Source organism: Mycteria americana, chromosome 6 (assembly GCF_035582795.1).
Source record: "Mycteria americana isolate JAX WOST 10 ecotype Jacksonville Zoo and Gardens chromosome 6, USCA_MyAme_1.0, whole genome shotgun sequence".
NCBI lineage: Eukaryota > Metazoa > Chordata > Aves > Ciconiiformes > Ciconiidae > Mycteria > Mycteria americana.
The window spans coordinates 50135698-50159711 of NC_134370.1; the positions used below are offsets into that span (position 1 = coordinate 50135698).

Here is a 24014-nt window from a genome sequence, read left to right on the forward strand (position 1 = left end):
GACAGGAAAGGAGCTTTTGTGATAAGGCTGAATACATAGTCTTGGCTGGACTGTACTCAGCTGACTGACTCTTATGAAAGTTAAACAGAAAAGATCATGTAAGTAGATCTATTATCAGAAATGGAAATTCCTTTACAGGTGATTCCAGAGGAAAAAAGCAATCTTCCCTGACTGGAATTCGCATTGTTAATGAAATCTTTGGAACTTTGTTTTGCAATTTAAGTTATTCTGATAAAACAATACCATCAGCAATATACTCTCTTCATATTTTTGATAGTAATTGCAGTGAGACTTTTTTACCTTTTACCTTTACCTATTTTTAAAAATCCCTGTTACTGTGATTGTTAATGTTTCTCATGTTTTGTGAAGTCCTGTAAAGCCATCTCAGCCCTTTCAGTATTTTCTGCCTTGACTGCCCTCATGCTCCACTCCCTTTTAATGACTTCTTTCTTGGCCAATGGAGAATAAATAAAACAGCAAACTATTCAAACAGTTTCAGTGGGGTACTACAGAGAACAAAGCAGTGGTCCGTGCAACTATAATTTATAAAATATATTCCGGTTTTTAGATGTATGGCTAGCCAAAAAACAACATCTGGAAAGAGTTTTCGTGTTTGCAAAAGTATGTCTCCAATGTCATTCAGGAATGGAAATGTACTTTATAGCTGTGATACCCTATCACTGGCCAAAAAAATATACAATTGACAAAAGAAACAGAATTCAAAAAGTAAGATGAAGGGAGGTTGCATCTTTCCTGCTTTTATTTTTTTTAAAGCAGGAACTCCATTTTTGCCTGTCAAGTGTTAAGTATCAGCTTCAAAGCAGGAGGGCAAGGGACTTCTCAGAGAACTGGCCACCAATTATTTTTGTTTTAAATCCTGAACAAAACAGGCTAATTTTTTTTTCCCCAATTCCTCTTCAGAAATAATATTTTGTCTGAAACTTGCAAAATAATTTCATCTGCAGAAGATGCCAGACCTTGAGAATGTCAATCCCAATTGCCTGACAAGTGGCGAAGCAGTAAGAAACTGAACACCAGATCTCAGAAAAGGAAGTGTTGGAAAATCTTCTCAGGATGTTTTCAGCCCTGTCTATAATTAGTAAATAAATGCAAATCATCAATGTGGTCACAAAGATCCAGCCTCAGGATGAATTGTTATCTACCATCCACTGCTGGGATGCAGGCAACCATGGTGGTTTGCCCATTTTTCCTACTTGGGCTGACACTGGTGTGCCCCAGCATGTATCTGAGGCAACAGGTCAACCCCTATCGGCAGCTCCCAGCTATCCCATCTGCCCATGCCAGAGGTGCTACTACACAGACAAGGCAAACTGGAATCCCTCCCTGCTGGTGTTCCAGATTTGAGAACAGCCAGACCACTGCAGGCAACCCTTCACTCAAAAACACAGACATGCGCATTTAAACTCCATGAACGAGCAACCCTTTAAAAAGGTCAGGAAAGATGATCAAATGAAAAAGCAAAAATATGGCAGAATTTTAGACATTAAATACCATTAGGAGACATTTTTCCCCACCAGATACTGTACACAATGTTAATGTGAATATTATAATGCTGACAACTTGTTCTTGACTGAATTATGAAGCTATTAATTTACAAAGGAAGGATGCAGTACTTGTGTCAATGTCTTATGTTGCTAACTGTAGCAAATTAGTACATTTACCTCATATTATACAGTCAAGACATTTATTTGGCAGTAAGTCAGGACAGTAAAATAAGAGGGATTAGGATGCTGTCATTTTTCTATAGTCCATATTTTTCCATAGCTGGTGACACTTGAAAGCTAGGAGAGAACCTGCTCTGTTGTCACAGATTTACTCATCTACCAATGCAGTATTACTATGTGCTTGAGGTACAGCTATGCTGTAACCATCAGAGCTCAGATTAGGGCTACTATGCTCAGACAGTTTGCAAGCCAGGTATGCAGATAAGGAGTACATGGATCAGAATGGAGAGTGGCAAAAGCTGCTCCTGAACCCCACTTGGGATAAGAAGCCCACCTTTACTCAAAGACTATGAAATAATAACACCGAGAACTGTTTAGAGATTGAGAGTGTTATCTGGCTGCATATTATATTTCTTAAAAATTAATGTTTTCAAGTTTATGATTGTCAAGATCTTTAGCCTAATAGCATGGTCTAACAGACAAAATACTGCAACGGGACTCAAGAAATCGCTGATTTGCCTAATGTGTTTGGTCAAAGGATAATCTCTCCCCTGTAAAATGGGGTATATGTCATTTTCCTGTTTGTTCCACAACTATGACAGAAGCATTAATCACTTAATATCATTGTGCAAAGTTGTGAGGAAGAGGACTACAGTTTTGCCACTGAAGATACTTACATAGTTGGAAGTAACTAATTTTTGACAAAAGTCAAGCCTAAGGTTTAGGAATTTGTTATGGTTAACATGAGAGACTGTCAAAAACAGTGTTATGAAATGACACACACTGTCAACAGGTCTTCCAAATTCATCATATATACAAGGCAACCTAACACCACCAAGAGTTCATTGCAGAATCCTAGGTTGAGATCCAGGAGACCTGGAACTAAATCTAAACAACCATTTGGGGACCTAAATACTGATGGTTTCACAAGTATTTTAGGTTCCTCGGTGAAAGATGGGCACCTAAATCCCTGCTTCAGATTATGCCCCTTTTGGGCAGTTGGTCTGTTCTGCGACAAGTTGCCTCTCCTCCTGTCTGCACAAGTCTTTCAACTTTTTGACTGATTGAGCCATTCAGACTTACAGGTCTCCTCATTTTGTATTTGAAAAGCACTTACTACAAGTGGGGAGCTGAAGCTAGACATCTCCAGGCTTTATATGAGGGCAACGATAACCTCGTAGTTACCCTTACAACTGAAACAAGAAGCAAGTCACTTGGGGGATCATTCTGTTGTGGTTTGATAGTCACCTGAATGCCCCGCTTAGCCTGGGCCTCAACATACGTCCCTGGTTTCTACTTTAAAGCAGGTTATTCAAGAACTCATTTGCATGAGACAAACTGCAAAATCTCCTGGCTCATTGCCCAGTCAGTGGTTTTACACCTTTTTCACGTAAATATATTCATTTGAGATATTTTAAGTTTCACCTTCCCTTACTTCAGGACCGAGTCACTGAACATTTGGGGGCCTGGGAAGAGTCTTAAATCTTGACTTGCTTCCAGCAACTAGAAGCTTCTATTGCAACATTTTGAGTCTGCGAAAAGAGTCTCTGACTGACCTACAGGGAAGCTGCCTTCTCCATTTAAGGCAGGGAGATTCATTAGCTTTCAACTGCATATACTTTTCCTAGTGATACGGCCTTAATATAGACGCAGTCTCCAACAATGGCAATGACTTTTGCATGTTCTTAGTATTATGTCAAGCTATCTGTACTCATTCAATAAATTACATACTGGAAGCATTCTTATTCTGTTCTTCACATTTGTTTTCCTCACCTTAAAAAACACAAACACAGCAGCAGCAGGAGACAACTGCTGCTTGACAAATAGCATGCTGACAATATCCTGGCTGCAGCTTCCTTAACACTGAGACCTGTCACCTTACAACAGAAGTCCTACTGATATTTCTCAAACCTTAGCTTGCAGCGAAATACATGAACTGTTTGATTTGCCATGACAAGCTATGCGTAAATAAAGACATAACTGAACTTTACCCCTTGTTCTTGGCAGATCTGGGTTAGTCTTTCCAGCTGCTCATCTTGAATAACCTTTGCCTTCTCATATTGCTGAATCATCATCTCCATCTCCACTTTCACTGGAAGGACATAGGCTGGAAAACACAAATAAGCACTTAAAGTAACCCAGCTGTGATTTCTTTTTTTATCAGAGGGAAAACCTTTACAGGCCAAAGAATGTCACCCCTTTCAAGAAATATAAGAGTATATCTTATAGAAATAGCACTAGAGTGTTTCTTCTGGGGAAGAATTTCTAACATGTGAAATGCAGGTCATCAGCAGAGTCTAGATCTTGTTTGGTCAGATCTCCATTTACCTGGCTGAGCTGAAATGCATCCTGCATGCTCTTCCTAGCTTCTGCTCCACTAATACAGATCTTTTCCAGTGTTTACCACAGATTTCCTGACTTGCTGGGTAGGAGGATTTTCTGCTTAGAGTTAGGCCCATCCCCTCTAAACCTGAACAGCATGGCTCCCTTAGGAAAAGAACTATTCCAGAGCCCTAAGCATTTTATTCCTAGACTTTGTGGTAAGAAATAAGTCCTTAATGGAAATATCAGACTAAGAAGGATATTTTAAAAAACAAAAAGGCATTTATCTTCTATTGCTTTTCAAGCTACAGCCCAATTTTCAATAGGTCTTCTGAACGCCTCTGGAAATCTTGCTCCTGTCATAACTATGGCAAACCCAGACTGATCAGCAAACTGTTCAATGCATATTGGAATTCTTGATGTTTTCTGAAGCTACACAAGATCCTGGACTTTTCTTGTCAGAGGGCTACGACCTGTCCTCAACTCTGAATACAGAGTTTCCTGGGCATCTAAACCCAAAATAACAACTTCACTCTGATCTTTCACACATGAGCAAAGTGACCCTTCATTTATTCCTTTTCCACCTCTTTTCCCTGTAACCTGAAATATCTGAAACCACGGAACACAAAGTAGCCTACACTGAAGTCCTTGCTTCCGGCACAGTCACCAGTTCTGCTCTCTGCAAATTTGACTTGCTGAGGCTTTCTTATCCCCCCTGGTACTTCCCCAAGGAGGTCTGTGCAAAACAGTACCCATACATGCTTCATTATTATGCTGTACAACACACCGGCATTGCACAGAGCACCTTCAGCATGGAACCCCCATGGTAAGAAAATGCTCCTGGAATCTTACACAAAAATTCTATGAAAGACAAGAACTTGGAAAAGAAAGCCCCAAGACAGAGCTAGCTATATGGAAATGGGAAGGATGCAGCAAATATCAGAAAAGCAGATTGGAAGCAATTATTTTGCAGAATCAGGAATGACATCTGGTGGCAAGAGACAGGAAGCAGGTCAGGGCATTTACTTTACAAGATAAGGGATGTAAAGGTGCCTAGCAGAAAAACAAACAAATCAATTATAAAGGCTCATAGGGAACAGGAGATACAGCCATGAACTTGAGACCTACTCTCCTCCATGGGAGTCACAACTCTTTTCTGTTCAGTGCTTTTAAAATGTAAGAGGAAAGAGAACAACAGAAACAGTGGTGGCAAGCAATCTTTTAATATTTTTAAAATCTCTTTTTTCCCAGTCTGCCAGGTAATTCTTGGAGTCACAAACTGAATCACCACTCACCATCAATGATCCTCTTCACTCTCCATATTCGTAGTGTGATAATAAGGCTGATAGCATCCCATGGGCTGCTGGGGCCATTAGCCACTGTTGAGGCCACCATTGGTGCCAAGGACAAGATTATGACAGCACCATCAAACACCTAGAGAGAAATCAGTTTTTTCAAACCCTTGCTAAAGATCATAACCCTGCCATTCCTGCTTGGGGTCTTGAAGGGCTCCCACTTTGCCCAAAAGAAATGCAATTATGGTACATATTTGAAAGGGATATGAGAGGTGGCCGAGCCCCAGAAAAGCTGCATCCTTTTTAAGTAGCACAACAGAATTCCTTAGTGCATTTTGAGAGGCGAGGACAGATAAACTGGTGGAAGGGCAGGGAGGAAGGTATTTGGAAATGCTGGCTAAAATCCCCAAGCAGAAGTGATAGCCTAAATGCTATTACAGCCAAAGAGTTTTATTATCATTGGTATTTATTACCTGTTACTTGGCATAATGCCATCCCAAAAAAGGATACAGTCCCTGCCCGTAGATCTTACTGTCTAAATGAAGAGATCAAGACGACAAGTAGAAAAAGATGGAGCAAAGAGGCTTGATGGCTCTTGGCCACGTCCTGACTACACAATGTGTGTGGGAACAGCCGTGCATCAAGACAGAAAGACTCCCTGCTCTCACCTTTATTGGGCAGCTAGGTTTTCATGGATTTTGACAACTGGGACTATTCAGAATGATTTGTATAACATTGGTTGCATTGTGGATTAGATCAGAAAAGGCAACTGTGCAAAGTATTAGACAGAAATACATGGGTAAATCCATTTCAGAGCAAACTGGCGATAATGTGTCTGTCCTACACTCGCCTAGCAGGGCAGAACAGAACACCACGTTCTCATTCCTACTGAGACCCTTCCAAGGTGCCAAAGACCATTGATTAATGGTTTGCACAAGGAGGCAGGACATAGAATTTATAAGCACCACACATTCAGAATCTTGCATAACAATTCAGTGTATTGAAAAGAAACACTTCTTGCTGCCACCATTTGATGGACAGTGAACAATATCCCTCCATTCCAAATTACCAAAATAAATTATCAGAAACTGCTGCATTTAGCCTCAATAATAAGAATCTCTGGATCAATAATTTAAGTTTCACTTCAGTTTTTTAGCAAAACAAGTTTAAAAGTTTACAACTTCATTACAAAAATGTGCAAGCCTCTAGACTCACTTAAGCTCTGAGAAAACCCAGATTTTCTTCTGGTGCATCCTGTGCAGTATTAGTTTATTGGACAGTATCAAGAAAGAGCTTTTAATTTCCCTGATCTCCAGATGTCTGCTCAGATCAGGATTATGTGTTACTTACAACACATACATTTCCTTATCTGCCTCTGTAACAGTATACACATTCTACCTCATTTTTAATTTGAGGTACAAATTACAGTGTTTATCATAATTTAATTAAAAAATAATTTCACAATATAATTGGGGGTTTTGCCAAACCAGTATTTTCTATCAGAAAACCGCACACAATTTTTCAACCAGTTCTAATTTCAACTTGATTACGGGCACGGGGTTACACAAGTCACATGACAATTTTTACCTGTATTGCTCATTATCTCAAGGTAGCAGTATCAACAGTTAGACTAGCACAGCTCTACCAACAAAATAAATAGACACATAGAACAAAACTCCCACAATCCCTTCCTTAATAAAATATTTCCAAACATTGCACTCTTCTGAGTCTCTCACAGAAAGAGAGACTGCATTATACAACTATGTATACATGCGTATAATGAGAATAATGTCCATATTTATCTGAGTTAAAAGATATTGTATTGCATCAGGTCTATAACAAAGCCACTCAAAACAGTTCTTAATATTCTTACTGTGTCTGCCTGGAAAACAGTACGAAGAGTAAGAGTGCTTACCTCTATTTTGTTTTCAATGTAATCCCATATGCCAAGGACCACAATCCTCAAAATAGTCTAGTAAAACAGATTAGGGGGAAAAAATGATGATGAATATTATTGTAATTTTAGATAAACATATAGTCCTTTATCTATTTAGGGGATCATTTTTTGTCTCATTTAAGCATTATGCATTTCTTCTGAATAATAATGAGGATCTAGAAATAGCTACACTTCTGTATTATAAAAGCAGGTATTGCCTTCCAACCACTATATTGACTCAATGAAACTTCCATAAACAAGTTCCAAGTTCAAATGTTCATCACTCTTTCCATCCTCCTAAAATTTCTCTTTTAGACTTGTGAGATGTAGATTACCAACCCTCCTCACCCCAGCCCCCTGACCCAAGCCTATATAAGATCCACTGGGGGGCCCCTCAGTTGGAATAGGGAAAGATTCTCTTTTCTTGCCATCTTTGATATGCCAGTGCTTACTATTTCCTAAGAAAAGAAAAGAGGCACTGCTGCCTCTTGATGCCTAAAGATATTGACATTTCATCAATCTGAAGATCAGAGGCTCTTATTCTCCCCCTCTGGAGTACAGGGCTGTTGTCTTATTATAAAATCCCAGAAAGTCATAGGATAAGGGAGAAAAATATCTCTGTGATCCTCCTCTATTAAGCAAAACAGCTATAAGTAGCATCAGTAGCTAGAAAAGAGGAATAAAGAAAGAACACAGAATGAACCAATGGTGAATTCCATTAAAAAATCCAATGACATCTTTCCTAATTTTTAACCTGGCTTTCAGAAGATGCAAAAAAAAAAAAAAATTCAATCAACCAACTCATGATTGAAATTGAATTCACATAAAAGCATAACTGGTAGGGATGTTTTCTGCCAATAGCAACATCAAGGTCAGATTTTGACAGACACTACAGACATGAAGAGTCTTAACTGCAGCTGTGTGCCTTGCAAGATCAAAATGCTACATTCTCTGTTAAAGAACAGTACTAATGACAGAGATCTCGGCAGTGTGAGGGGTGACCATGCCAAGAACTGTGCAGAAAAAAGTGACTGTGATGAATATATGTATCTCCTCTTCATTATAAATACAAATATATCAAATCCCAACCAACTCTGAATTTATGCCAAACATACCAGCACTAACTAATTGCAGAACAACACTGGATTTTTCAGCACTGTTCCTATGCATGGTTTTGCCAAACCCCCTGAGCCCAATTGCCTCACTTGGCCCAGGATGACTGTGCTGAACTCTATCTTGGCACTCCAAACCTGGCACTTAATCCTGTTTTGCAGAGGGAGATTTCTGTGGGATATATGGTGCTTTCAGAGCCCAGCCTCATACCATCAATGAGCAGCAAAGTGAACCAGCCAACGCTTGCTCAGAAACAGTGTATGTGAAACATTGGCCAAGTCTGGCTGAGAAAGGGAGTGGCTAGCTGGAAGAGAAAATGCAGTGCTCTCTTTCCTGTACAAAAAATTATGAGACTCTGCATAGACACCAAGAACTGCTAATGCTGCTGGTCTGTACTCCTAAAAAGACCATTTTACTTCCAAAGCATTTTACAAATGCAGCATAGGAATAAGGCTATTCACAGCCATTTCCTTATTAACCTATACCCTCAAGGTTTATATGTGGAGGAAGAGATGCACAACAGCAATTCCTCAAATGCCTTAATGAGTCCAAATTCACCAGCGTGATGTGATATAAGTGCAAGGTGTACATGCTGGTATACAACCAAGGCACTCCTGCAGCCTCAACTCAGGCCCTGAGCAGAATACTTTCAGACAAAAGCATACCAGCTCCTCTGTAAGCACCTCCCTCACTCCCCTCATTGAGAAGCTGCACAAAATGCTTAAGTACAAGTTACTCGTGAGCCCATAGGTTCAGCTATATAAGTTAACCTGGGGTCCACCACAGCAAGTTCCACAGTAGGCAACCGTCAGGAAATGCATGAGGAAAAGCAGTGCCTTCTTTAAAGCTTGGGATGCTACCCTTCCTACAGGAACCCTCTTGACAGCATAGAGAAATCTGGCTCATTTTCTTCTACGCTTAGGCAGCATTTATGAAGTGCTAGGTCAATGAGCAACTAAAGGATGGCTGAACACTTAACACATTTACAGTAACTGATGGTGAAAATCTTTCTTCCTTTGGACAGGTGTGTGCAAAGGTCTTTTCACTTAAATAATAAGGCATATCTGCACAAAGAAAATAGAAACAGTCTCACAACCCTAAACATGATTTAACATGGGGCTGTTGAAGGAACATAAAAAAGGATTTCCTTTCTGCCTTTTCAATTCCTCACTGCAGTGTTTAAATCAGACTGTGCTACTGTCATATTAATGGGTCTGAGCAGCTCCATGGGCTGGAAGCTAGCACAAATGTTTTCATTTTCAGTCTGCTGGTGTGAATCAGCACAAGTCAGCAATGACTGGAAGTCTACTCGGCAGACATTTAATGCAGTAATGCTTGTTGGTGCTACCTCTAGAAGATAGATCTCCTCCTCACAAAAAATGCCTTGATGATTAGCATCTTTGCTCTCAGCTAGAGCAGACACACCGTAGGAAGGGAGAGCATGAGGGCGTAATGAACCCAGCTCCCCATCTGAGACACACACTCCTCAGAACAAACTGGACACAACTGAGGGTTAAGCTTTAAAAACATTTGTTCTGTATGGAAGGTCTTAAAGTTATGCACCAGCATTACCCACCAGCTTGTCACTCTTAACAAAAAACCCCACATCACCACTGAAGTTACAAAAGCCATGTAAGGCAGCTTTTCCTTGGTGCCCTGGGGGAACCGGGCACCCCAAGAAAGTACCATGAGTGATTCACAGACTGCGTACATCTGGAGACACAGACGCTTACTGCACACTGGCCAGTCTTCACTAGTGGCAACTCCAAACTAGGTTTAGCATTCTCTACTCTCCCTCTGTTTGTACAAAGCACAAGATCACATCCACTACTGCTGCCATAACTCTTACCCACAAGAGTCTGAACCAAGCAAATTTGGACTTCACGGGGCAAATCTCCCTGACTGTTCAATATAATAAATACTTTGACTGAAATTAAAGCATTGGTGTTGCTTATAAACAACATTTTAGTATTTTTCCTAAGCGATCAAAAATATCTTTCAGACAAATACATATTGCGTTTGATTGTGTACTTTCTCTGTATAGAACTTAAAAAATGAGAACCTGTAGCAGAATCTGAAAGAAACAGAGACAGAAATTAATAATCCAGGAAACTTCCTATGCACTATACAGGGACCAAACTGAAAAATGCATATGAATTAAAAGAGAATTGCAACTGTAACATTCATCACAGACAGAAGAAATGTTACATCACAGACATAAATGTTAGTCACCACTCTACCATTTGTAGACACAAGAATCTACAAGAAATAGGGAAAAAATGGAGCAGCACTGCTGTTTCCTACTGATGTGCAGGCATCTTTCAGCACTGTAGCAAATGCACACACATAGTTTTGCATTACACTACAGGCATTCTGCATTTTTGGACACATAGATTTGAAAGCAAACATTAAATATCAGTGTGAGTACTTTTTTGTTAAAGGCCACTGCCAGCTTGGTTTTTTGTACTTGAAAAAGAATGCTTTAACTTTTCTTGACTGGAAATCTTTTAATTAGAAAGTTCTTAACATATTTTTTTTTTAGTTATACCAGAAATAAATTTTTTGTTTTCTGAGAAAAGCTAAATTGTTACATAAAAGTCTGTGCAGTGCACTAATAAAAGGTAAATGACTGAACGCTTCTGTTAACTTCTTCAAGTTGGAGTAAACCCAGATAAAAGTAAAATTTTAAACCATTTTTCAGACAGAAATGTAATTTGGAAGTTGACAGTGTCCCTTGGTGACACACAGTTGTTTGCACAACATTAACTGTCTGCGGTGAAGTTTACTGAAGAACTGCATGATGCTGCAGGTTTTCTCTCTAATTTTATAGGGAAATCTGGCCAAGTCCTTTGCTGAGCCAGCCGTATGAATTCCCACAATCTGCATGAGCTAGCTACATTTGTCAGCTGACTGCAATGTACATTAGGTAATTTTATATACTTTTTTGCTTGCACAGTTAATATACAATTTACTGCCCAGTGACTCGCTGTGCCAAATTCATCTGTAGTGTAAAGAAATCAAAAGGAGGCAGCACAGGAGGTGAAGCTGGCCCACCAGGCTTAGCTAACATCAAAGGAGAGCAACTCTGCATTTTGAGATGGGGCAGTGATGGTACAAGAGATAGACGGGATGGAGTGGGGGGGGAAGGGTGTCTTTAAAAGAGCCCTTCCTTCCTTCGCCACAAAACTAATCTGTCTGATACAGGGGGTCTCTACCTCTGGCTTGTACAGAAACTCTGAAGATTAAGCTTCTGCCTTTTGTATATCTCTCATAAGACCAAACATTTATTGAAATCTTTCCCAGAAAGAACACCTTGTACCCAATCTGTAATTTATAACCTCTCTGGTTTGGGCCACTCCACAGAGGCCTTAGCTCATTCACTACGTAAACGAATCTTCTTTTGCCATCTTCTGGTGTGCTTGTCCTGAGATACTGCATTAGCTGTTCTAGTGCACACTATCCTCAGGCCACCAGACCATGGAGGAACGTGTTAGCACCTTTAAATGGAGATATCCTTCTGTTCCCAGTGCATAGGCATCCTCCTCACGTGGTTTTTCTTCAATCAAGGCTCTGAAAGGAAACGTGTAACCACTGACCTCACCTCACATATTACCCAGTACAAAACACTCCCCATGTACTATACTCTGTAACTGCTGTGGCTCTATTAGCACATGTGGTTACATAGAAATAATTAACTGCAAAAGCTTGGTGACACTAACAGACATGAACGCAGTACATTCTTTTTCACTGACTACCACTAAGACTCTATTACGATATCATATAGTATCCGAATGCAACTTTGCATAAACATTGCAGTTATATTTGTTCTTATGTTCTCCCATAATATTTGTTCTTAGAATATGGAGAAAAATAATGAATTTTAAACTGACAACTCTGGATAGATTTGACAGGGCTTTTCAGGAATAGAAATAGCTTACTAGAGACACAGTATACTACCATAAGGTAAATGCAGATTGGATAGAAAACTGGTCTTAAGCAACCTTGCATCAGAAGTTCCCTCTGGGCATGATTACACTAGTGCTAATTCTTATCTTTGAAATGCACTGTGTAGAAGGTGCTGGACTGTCACTATCAAGTGATGAAAGCACAGATGAAGCACTGATAGAGCACACCATAGAAGTCAAGCATATTCTTGGAAATGAAATGGGCAGACGGGCATTCCAGGAAGGTGTCTAGCTAAATTCCTAGACCTCTACAAAATAATTTTCCCTGGTAACCACTTTTTTTGTGGAGCAAGAAAAGTGGCTAGAAAAGAAATTTCACAGTATATTAAATATTTGATTTTTTACACACTAGCAAAGAAGGAAGCTTAAATTTACCTTTATAAAGTATATTAGCATATAAAATTCATATCTTTGTTCCTAGATCCCCCCTAATCACTCCCGTTAAAAATCAAAACATACACAGCCAGCAATGCAGTGCATTTATGCACCATGAGAAAAGTTGTGTGTACATGGAGTGAAAGCAAACATCCAGAAAAGAAGCCACAGCTTATGGAAGAATTATAGAATTAATAGAAGATTATTATCTTTCTGCTCTGCTGTTTGAAGCTCACAGAAAATGTAACAGAAGGAACATAACCAATTTCTCTAATATAAAATTATGCATTTATTATGAAAAATCTATATTGGAAGGACATTATTTTCTCTTAGTTCTGTCATTTGCAATGTTTTTCCTTTTTAACAGAACCCTAATAGTAGGGTCTTCCTTAGTAGGTTTTATTCCTTCCAAGGATTTCTATTAATAAGTGTCAGACTACTATGAACACTTCCTTTTAACATGTAGCATGAGGAAAGTCTTGGGTTTTTTTTTTTTTACCTTCTTAAAAGTGAAAACCTAAAATGTACTTGTGAGCCACAGCTAATGAAACAAATTCTTCATCAGCTAGGACCCCAGACTTACTCTGCTTCATTTGAGAACCCATTTCTTGGACATAGATGCAGGAAAAAAGTTGCAATTCTGTGACTGCCTAACTTTAAGCACATCAGAAGTCTTCATTACTCCCAGGGAAACAAAGTGCTGAAAGCTAGCAGAATGCCTGAGTGCTTGGCTGACTGAAGCACATAGAGAGCAATGCAAACAACTAATATCAAAGAACTCAATTCTTGCACGCAGTCTCATCAATCTTAGTGGAAAAACAGAACTGAACAACAGCTACAGAATCAAATACTTGTGGCAATGTGATAAGACTATTAAAATACAAGCAGACTCCAATCCACTTACCAAAACACTGTGACATTCCCCATCTTCCTTTTCTCAGCCAACTATTACCAAGGCTGAATTTGCCCTCTTGATAGGGTGTAACCCCGGCCTTGCCTTGCTGTTGGTACTGGGGTTTCCCCCCCAGTGTCTTTCTCTTCTCTTCTGTCTTAACATCTGGGTAACACTTGGTGCACAGACAAACCATAGTGATGTATGTAAACAGAGACAAACATACACAATCATCACCACTAGTAAATCCTGTTCAAATACTTGGAAAAAAGCAAAAAGAGCTGATGTGCACTTCACTTGAATATTTTAATGTGGAAAGTCACAGACAGTGACAGAAAATATAAAATTAACAGAGTGCAATAAATTCTTTTAAGGCTTGTGGCTATAACTCAAGTGTAGAGAGAGCAGGCATATGCTGTGAGAGTAGCTACTTAATTTTGTTGGCAGCTGTTCTGCTGGCATTTGCCAGCTGCTGGCATGTTTGTCCCCTTCATTTTAACCAAGCAGAAAGCCAGTGCCTGTTTAACTCCAACATGATAGGACTCTAATTCCTTGCAATGCCTTTATAGTACCAGCTTTTAATCAGTCATATTCTTTCAAAACATGCAGATTTTGTGCTGAAAGTTTTCCATTTTTTAACAAGTCTTTTACAACTTTGTATTATTTGTTCTCTGAGTTGAAGCCTTTCTGAAGAATTATGTATCCACACTTACAACTAATGGGAACCAAACTACAGAATAAACAATAAACATCCAAACTTAGGGCATGGTACTTGCTATGGAAACAACCCTTTCTGAACACCAGAAACCCTGAATCCTTGCTTTGAGGAAAAAGGCACTGACTGAAGGACTAACCAATCCTCAGCAGTTGCCTGTTATTTCCAAGCAAACTAATTAAACCTGCTGATCTCTGGAAAATCATCCTGGCATGAATAGTCACTGACTGCAAAATCTCACTGTAACACACAATGTTATCAACAAATAATTCCAGACAAAGACAGCTGACTCATGGTATTGGGAATCAGATGGCAAAAAAATTCTCTGAAGGCACCAAAAGAGTAAATAAAATTAAGATGGATGAAAACAAAATAATTTCTGTGATCTGCAATTTTTTGCAATATTTCGTAACCTCTTGAAAAATCAAAGTTTTTGATTTGGATGAGAAAAAATTAAACCGTCTGTTTTTCCTCTGATGAGACACATTTCAACACAAACAGACGTGCTGTTGCTTATTAAACCAACCTGGCACAAGGCCAACCCCAGCAAACCCAGTAGGGAAGGTACACCTTCATTATCTTCCAGATCTGTGGTCTTTGAAGCACATCCAGTTGCTCTGTGGAGCCACCTCTGTTGCTTTAACCCAGTCAAGGACCCTGAGCTGCCAAATGAACCAATATCAAAAAATCTACCCTCCTCTGTGCACCATTCATGGCTGCCTCGTGGCCTCATTTTTCTTTAGTCTAAATTCAAACCATAATCAAATAGGAGAAGAAAGATACTTTGGAAGACAGAAACAGATAATAAAGTGAGTGGTAAGAGGGTTATAAAAAATGAGAACAGCAAATAGACAAAGGAAAGTAGTTCCAAATACCTAATACAGGGAGAAGGAGAAAAGCCAACGCAGATCCAAAATGAGGATGGTGAGTCAGGCAACCAGTTTTGGCTCTGTGAAGTATTTCTGTTATTGTTTCCCTGCAGAATGCTTCTGAACCAGTTCATCCACTTATGTGGGTACTCTGTCTCAGTAGAACTGAAACAACTAATTTCTTCCTTGAGACAGATGAGTATTGGCCTTGACGATCTGTCTATACTGCCACAAAAAACCAAAAACTGTCAGCATATGAACTGAACTATGAAAGGGATACAGGAGCAAGGCACTGCATCAGGGTTTGAGAAGAGTGGTTGGTGGTGTAAGTGAATGAAAATAGAACTTGAGACTATACCCCAGCAGAAGGAAATTGAGGACCACAGGAGAAGATTTTTGTGAAACAAGCTCCAGAAAGCAATTAAGATCAGGTGAGCGTGCATGTGCAGCCGTGCTGCTAGCAGCAGAGTTACAAGCTGATCCTGTTGGGAAGCTCAGGATTACAGGGAGCTCCAGAGTGCTAATCCCTACTGAAGAAAGATTCTGGGGGAGAAGGGAAAGTATTTCTTTACAGGAAATAGACTTCAACTAGGAAACCTGAGTCTTCGAGAATTAGGGTGTGCAGTTCACAAAGGAAAGACTCTGCAAAATTTTTTAATTGTTTAGATTTTTTTTTTCAGTCAGTTTACATGTATCCTACAATCCACAATCACCATCAAAGGATGGGGAAAGTAATCATATTTATTTGTGTAACTGCAGCACCAGAAGGCTAGGATCAAAGCAGTCTTTAGACCCCTGCCTGTTATCAAGGAATCCTTTCAGAAAGTACCCACTGACAGTCTGGCAACACCAGCTAGAAAATCCCTGTAACGAGGAGAAATACAAAGTGATATACGTAAATAAATGTATTTCATTAATAGAACCATGGAAATAAACAGTGGTACCATATGGTGAGTATGAATTCAACACAAGTGATCTATCACATAATTTGCAGATATCACAGCTCCCTTTTTATTTTGATTTTTTTTTTTTGGTAACCTTCACCTAAATTTACCACAGAGTGAAGACTTTAACATCTGTTTGGATGATAATACTTTCTCCTGTGGAACTAGAAAAAAATAATACTTAAGTCCAAGCTGCCTTCCAACTTAACAAACATAAAATGTTTTTTTGTGACAAGTAACACATTATAACCTGGAAAAATAGCCTTAAAAATATTTTGGGAGATTTCAGGAGTAGTCTAAATGTCTCAATACCAGTGACTTCTTTTTGGAATAAAGTTGAAAACTATAACAGATTATCCCAACTTGGTCATTGTTATATCATGACTACAGCCTTTTCCAATGCATACATTCATACAAATTTTTGCAAAGAAATTCACCATGTGTTTCATTCTCTTACTGTGTCTATATGCAGCAACCTAGAACATCAAAACTACCTACATAAATTGTGAGAGGGGACAATTCCATTCTTAAAACAGATCTTTTTGTAAAAAAAAAAAAAAAAAAACAACAAACCTGTGGATCTTTATTCCTGAAGAATATATCTTATTCCTATACCTTATACCCAGTGACACCAATAAGATTTCTGTGAGAACAAATGGATGAAGCTACTCCTGCCCTGTGCCTGTAGTGCTTCAGAGATGATTATTTCTTTTTGTAGTTTTCCAATTGTAATTTGTAAGACAGTCTCTTCGATGTTTCCTTGACAATTCTAGGCAACTGACAAACAGCGCTAATCTAAACAAGATTTTTTTAGTTTGCTCAGTAGGAGCGGCAACTGTTATTTTTTTTCTTTTTTCTTTTTCTTGAAGTACACTGTACTACATTTATTCACAGTCAGATTACTGTTAAACTCTTGCTAATTCCAGTGACAGCATAAAAATACTTTGCAGTTCTGTATGTAGTGAAAGACTTTGATTATACATACCTCTGAAAAGAAAACAGACAGGATGACTAGGCTGATCCAGTGAATTATTCCTGCAAACTGTGAAGCACTTGAAACTGCAATTAACACAATACAATGAAGCATCATTATAGTAGCAGAATGCAACTTACGTTTAATATAAGTAGTACTGCTACAACTTACATATGGGTGAAGCTTGCTTTCTTAAATTTTGTAATGGAAGTATCAGAAAGGGGATGGGATGTGATCGGATGTAATGGGACATGGAACTCCAGTCCTGTCAGCTGCTCACCCTAATTCAGGCCAGCATGTTAGCAGCTGCAACAGCTGTTCATTAGACTTTTTACAGATAATACTGCTGGTAAGCACTGACATACACATTTTAGGGCTTTGATGCTCTGTCACTGCTCCACGCTCTCACTCCACGCATTGCTTTAGTACAAGATGTGTGACTAAATACTGTATACCTAAAAATCCAGAGTTAAAATTCTGTAAGAAAACCAGAATGCTCTACTATCCCCACATTATTCCTTGTATTCAGTCTTTGACAATTCAGCTCAGAAGATCATTAATTATCTGGAACACATGCTTAAAAATTAGTGCTCAAACTGGGCTTCAAAATACATTTCTATCATCTAAATAAATAACCTAGATAGGTAGACTTTTGTACAGCTCTCCGGATGTGGCATGAACAGCCATGACTGGCTCAAAATCCCATTCCTCTCAGAGTCAAGTTTGACTCTAGGAAAACCATAGTGAGAGAAGCAACAGAAAGAACCAATGCCATTGTTAATTGTTAATAAGATCAAATCTTAATATATTAATTTTAAGGAGTTTGTGAAATATCAGCAATTCTGATTTGTACAGCAAACATAATGTGACTATTTTTGTACAGTCTATTTCAGGAAATGGGGCTGTCATATGGACAGCTTTGTCTTTAAGTACGTTTCTATGAGAACACTCAAGAAAGTTACAGTAAATGAAATAAAATTCCCGTTTAAGTAATTAAGACACACAGTTTCCTTTGTAAGCACTCTTTTTCAGAAAGACAGTGACCATTAAAATCACTTATGTTCACTTCATTTCAAACTCCTCCATGAAAATAAGTTTGTAAAGGGTAAGTTAAAATCGTAAATTATGAAACTCTGGATTCTACAGACTAACTTCCCATATAGGTACTCTTTATGCATGCAGATTGTTAAGGTAGTTATTCCACTTTCAAAGTGGAATGACTTTGAACAAAAGTCCTTTCAGGAATTCACTAGCAGGAACACTCAGGAAAACTTATTTGAATTCATTAAAAGTATGATTTTACAGAGTACTACAGCCTTGCATGGACACTCACTGGTGTGTGCACCAGTTTTGATTCAAATTATTTTGCTTGCAAGTAAAATGAAGTGAACTCAGACAAATGAGTTTGCTGCAAGACTACATAAGAAGCTCCATGATATGGGTTGTCTTTATGGGCTTAAATGAATCTCTTGAAATCTGGAGGATTCCTTAGTAAGTAAGTTCAACTGAAATTCTGTGATCAAAGTTCCCTTCATTGGTGACAAAACAAAGCAGAAAGCTTAAAGGGTCCAGTATCTGAACTGCTGGCAACTCCTACTCTGAAGGTCACATGCTTTCAAATTTGAAATATAAGGGAATGAAGAGAAAAAATTCTTTCTTTACTTCAGGGTGTTTGTGAGTCTACCATCCCTACAGCAGACAGATTAAAATAGTCTGTGCAGTCTTGTAGTTTCAAAGAATTACTGTGTAACAGCAAAGTTTAAGGCAATCGATGACTGTGTGCATAAAGATGCAAGACTGTGGCAGAATTAACTAAGTCTCAAGACTATATAGGGCATGCACTAAATAAAGCATCTTATTTTAAAATTAGAAGTGATTAAAATGGGAAGGGGAGGGAAGGGATGTAGGAAGAAATCAGGATACAAAGAAAACTGTTAGTATGGGCTGCCACTGGAACTCGCACAGCTGGGGCTTGATGAGAGAGGGTTTGCTGTGGTGCAGCAGAGGAACTACTTAAAGATGAAACAAACGGGCAAAATATATATAACTTTCCCAAGACACTGACTTGATAGGGTTGCATAAAGAACAAGAAATGGAAACCATTTCTAAGCTATTTTTCAAACAGCTATCGATTGACATACAGGGCTCCAGCTGCCCCTTAGTGGACAAAAAAGATATAGCAACCACGAATTTGGAAAATCAATTTCTGATGCTGCACTAACTGTAGCAGACTGCTGGACATGCTGGCAGACAGCGTGCAATTAAATTGCCAGTAAAACAGTGAATTTGAAAAAGCCTTCCAAGCAAGCAGCTTTTGTACAAGAGCTGAATCAGTAGCCCATACACTGAATCTGGATATTTGCCTCTTCCAAAACACTCCCTTTCAAAAATGCAGTGAAAAGCTACAAAAACAGGAGAAGGGTCTTCTCCAAGAGGTGCTCATCCCTGCTCTGTGGTGGTTTGGATACATCACTGAGATTCAGTTTGAGGCAAAGCACCTAAGCTTATCAGCTTCTGCTTTTATCTGGAATAGAATTTCACATTTGTTGAACTTGTAACCTTTTTTCCCCAAAATTGTAGCTAAAAGACAAAAAGTTCTGCTTTATTTCACATTTTGCTTGTCTGGTGCTATGGGCAAGAAGTGAATGCAAATCCAGTTGCTTTTTAGTCATGAAGAAGATAGTTCAGCATAAAATGCGGAGTACAGCTGACCTCAGTCTACCTCCTCCCCCTTTCCCATCTCCTCAAAATGTATACCCAGGAGGGAAGGGATGAAGAATACATCCTGACAAACCCTGAGTGGCCATTATAGAAGCTTGTACTACCAGTGCTTGTTTTCGGTGGATGTTGTTCTTGATGATGATTTCCCGGCAGATAAAAACTATACTGCTTCTGCAAGGAGCAGACAGCAGATGCTCACTGCCTGGCTTGGGCAAGCCCTGAACCCGTTCTTACTGAGGCACTGCTGCACCACAGTGTGCGTTTTTCTTTGCACAGCTATGCATGTACTCAGACAGGGCCCTGATCCCGCAACCAAATGGACAGGAGCGGAGCATTTCAGCTTCACAGTTTTGAGGAAGGCCTGATGCCTTTTACAGACACACCCGCTGTAGCTGATTGAAGAAGGAGGGCAATACTAAGATGATTTCCCAAGTTGCTTTCCCCCAAAACTACTGAAGACAAGGAAGGGACGGCATGGTCCATATTTCTGAGGAGTGGGGGTTGAAACCTGCCATGACCCTCTTTTTTTGAAATGAGGTGCAAGTGACTTAATATACATCTATTTCTGCATTTGCAAAATATCACAAGGTATTGAGACGTTATTTTGTTAATGCATGTGAAGAGCTTTGAAGATAGGACTAAAAAAGCTGATTATAGGACAGAGACCTATAATAAAAGACCTATTATATGTCCTCTGCTTTCTGGGGTTTCTAATTCCAGCATGAATATGCTTTGTGCTAAAATACCCTAAAAGGTGTCTGTCCTTTTCATGTGTGTGACCTACACATTTGCAAATGTGGTCTGCATCACTGATCCTGACAGTTTTGTGTATGGGAAAAGCACACAGTGCAACCAATGACTGCACTAAAAGTATGAGAGGAAAATTATGCTCTCAAAATGTCACAGCCAAAGAAAGCACCTTTTTTTTTCCTTAAAAAAAAAAAAAAGGAGGCTTCCTAAGTAATTACACTCTATAATGTGGATTAGTGTTGTTGTTATGAACAAAATTGGCAGTGATGTGCCGTAACATATCCTAATGCACTGGTTGATTTCATATAGAATAAGGATCATTTAAAACTGTAATTACATTTCTGAAAAACATAATTATGGCCTAATGGCTTTTCAAAACCTTAACGTAAGTGACACACATTCTTCATACGTCCCAACTGCAATACTTACACGAGCCCCACCAAGATAGCCTTTATCTGATTTAAAACAAAATAGAAGGTATTCAGCTTAACAAAGGCAAGAAGCCTGATGGGTTGATTCATTAGTTAAAATGTAAAGTAGTAACACAGAGTGGAATGAGTCCTTTCTCAGGTGCTGAGAAAATCCATACAGGCAGGGGCATCCTCTGAACAGTGAAATCACCTGACTCAACCAAACGCCTATAGGTTCATGCATAAGGTGTAAGCTGCAGAGCTTTTAAGAGTATCACATGCACTAGACACATAGAGGAGGAATGATCCCTAAAATAAAGCCTTCTTTAGAAGATTCTTCAGAAAATACATGGTAAGAAAGCAGATGCTTCCAGAGGAGTCTCCAAAACTGTGTTAAAAATCTAAGAGAAATCAACAGAAACAGTTTTTAAACTCTGGCTCTACAGGAAGTGACAATTCTCTACATAAACATAAAGATGTGGCACCTCAATAAATATTGTTGAAAGCTGCTTCTTCATTCAGTTTTTAAGGACTTACACCCATAATTAGCATTCCTGACTTTTTTTGAAAGCAGCAGACTTGTCCAAATTCTGGGCTTCCTCATCCACAATGGTAAGTCACCAGAGACTACAGAAAATACCAACTGCAATGGAGTAATCTTAATACCTAAATCTTTACAGTGAAATCTAACTCCACTAATATCAATTGACAAATCACAAAAATAAAAGGACTTAAACAGAATAAAAAGTTCGTTTGCTCAGTTTAAAGTTGCCATAGAAGATATCAGACCATGACTCTTTCATGCAATGTATTCTTGCATTTATGGGATTGTCTGAACCACGCTACTGCCATTTCAACATATCTGAGATTGTACAGAGATGCTAGAGGCTGCTCTTCAACATTTAGCATAGGGAAAAATGTAGCTGGTATTTGTGTTCATGTCAGCTTTGTATCATAAAAGCAAAAAAAAGGGGGGGGGGGCGGAATGGAGGAAAAGAGCAGTAGGAAAAAAAAAGATTAATTAGGAAGCAAAACAGCAGCATTAAAATTTCCATTGTGGAACCTGCATAGAGTGAATTCAGATAAAGAAAAACTCCATTTAAGCTATTATTTGACTCCCAGCGTAGTAGCAAAGTAGAATGAAAATCTGTATAATTTCAGTGCATTACAAGATAGAAAACTGTAATTTCAATTCCTACCCACCTCAGTAAAAGTAAATTAATAATAGAGATAGCACCAAATACCCTAGCAAGTTCATTGCTTCTGTCTATCCACATGCATGTCAGAAGTATTAGAGATTAATGATCCACAAATGATCTTTCTTCTGTGTATACGGAGTGTGTCTGTAAAGGACAGAACTTCTCAAGTACTAATGACAATATGTGCCGATTTCTGCATGTACACTCTTGCTTGTATCCTTTGAAATTTTGTCCTATACTGAATTTGGTCAGCAAAATAAGGAAGAGACTGACTTCACTATAGCAGGGTTCCACAAAAACACATTTCTTACCTAGCCTAGTAATCATTTAAATGGTAGGAGAAAAAATCCCCACCATCCTCCCCCCTTCAAAAACCTCCCAGCAAGTTAAAGCCTTTATTTCATCAAAATTAAAAAAAAAAAATAATAATAAAAAAAAAATCCTCCTACTCACACTGGAGAAGCTTTATATCTATTAGGAGCTCCAGAGTCAGAAGAATCACCACCAATACTACACAGGCTACCAGGAAACTGTTGAGACTTGCACTGAGCAAAAATACCTGCCACACAGCTGCTCGTCTCCCACAGCATGGTTTTAGCCAGTTAGATCTAAGGAAATAAAATTAAAAGGAAAAACAAGAAAAGAAAAGAAGAAGTAGTGAAAAAGGAAGAGAGCTAAAGAGCAGTGAACTCAGAATTACAAGTTCTGCTGTTATGGATACACTCAGCAATAATGTACAAAGACTCTGCAAAACTCACTTTTATTGGTTTCTTTACCAAGAAAAACACTTCACAAAAAACTTCACCCTGGGGATCTTTTGCATCTCTCCAGCCCTCTGGAGCATACTGGTGTTCAAATGCCTTCCAATGCACTAACACAACCCTAATTATCATACATACTTTTCTGCTTTCTTCCTGTCTTACTATTTTTCATGTGTTTTTATTTTGACATACATGCTGCATTCATTTCTTTCTTTGACTGCATTCACTGCATTCTGTGAGTACCATAGCAGGACTCTGCTATTAGGTTAGAAGCTAATGATGTTTTTTAAGAATTTCTCTGCTATTGAATTTTATGGTCGTGCACCTTTATCCCTGTTCTAGTCTGAGACAAATCAGACAAGAGCTGCCAAATTTGGTTTGCAACAATCAGTCCATGACATCACTGAAAAGAGCAATAGAAATCTAGAAAACACCAAAGAATAAGCTCAGTGACTCCACAGCTACACCTATACTAGCAAACATACACAGCCTGACAAAGCACCAAGCCACTGGCCAAGGCTGTCTAGCTTGTCTATTTGTCTAACTCTCACCAATCTGTTTGTGGACCAGGCCAAAATGGACTTTCCCAGAGTTTGGGGTAGCACAGTTTTGGGCACAGTATATGCCAGGGACTGCTCCCAAACCTAGTCTAGGTGAGGTCACCTTGTTTTGGAGGAAAAAGAAGGTTTAGGCAAGATGAAGGGAGCTGTGAGGAGGCTACGAGGACCAGAACTCTGGAAGGAAGTTGATGAATCAGTAAATGTTGCACTAGTATTGTGAAAATGTGTATCTGCTTTAGCAAGTTAAAAAATAATTTTTTTCTTTTGAAAATATTTGTCACAGGAGTAACAGTAGCATGGAGTTCGGAAGCATAAAGGCCATCCTGATACTTTTTTTGTCCTAAAATCCCCCCACAGTTTCACTTTGATAAGAGTATTGTATCATTTCTCATCATAGTGTTTTGTAATGTTATCGTACTGGCCCACCTCTGAAAGTTCTGATGCTTGCCTGACACTTCATATTTTCAAAGCACTGTAAATACAATTAGCTAATAAAGAGCTGATGTAATTTATTAGCTAGGGTTTAAGA

At 38.9% G+C, this 24014-nt stretch overlaps 1 protein-coding gene across 1 annotated transcript in view; it reads right to left on the reverse strand.

Annotated features, from left to right (window-relative positions):
* Positions 1 to 24014, reverse strand: part of TMEM266 (transmembrane protein 266) — an 89766-nt gene that overhangs the window by 24127 nt on the left and 41625 nt on the right. The window contains exons 6-10 of the mRNA XM_075505720.1: positions 22618 to 22772; positions 17097 to 17170; positions 7218 to 7274; positions 5303 to 5441; positions 3677 to 3792 (exon numbers count right to left, since the gene is read on the reverse strand). Of these exons, the coding sequence (XP_075361835.1) occupies positions 3677 to 3792; positions 5303 to 5441; positions 7218 to 7274; positions 17097 to 17170; positions 22618 to 22772 (541 nt within the window). The remainder of the gene's footprint in view (positions 1 to 3676; positions 3793 to 5302; positions 5442 to 7217; positions 7275 to 17096; positions 17171 to 22617; positions 22773 to 24014) is intronic.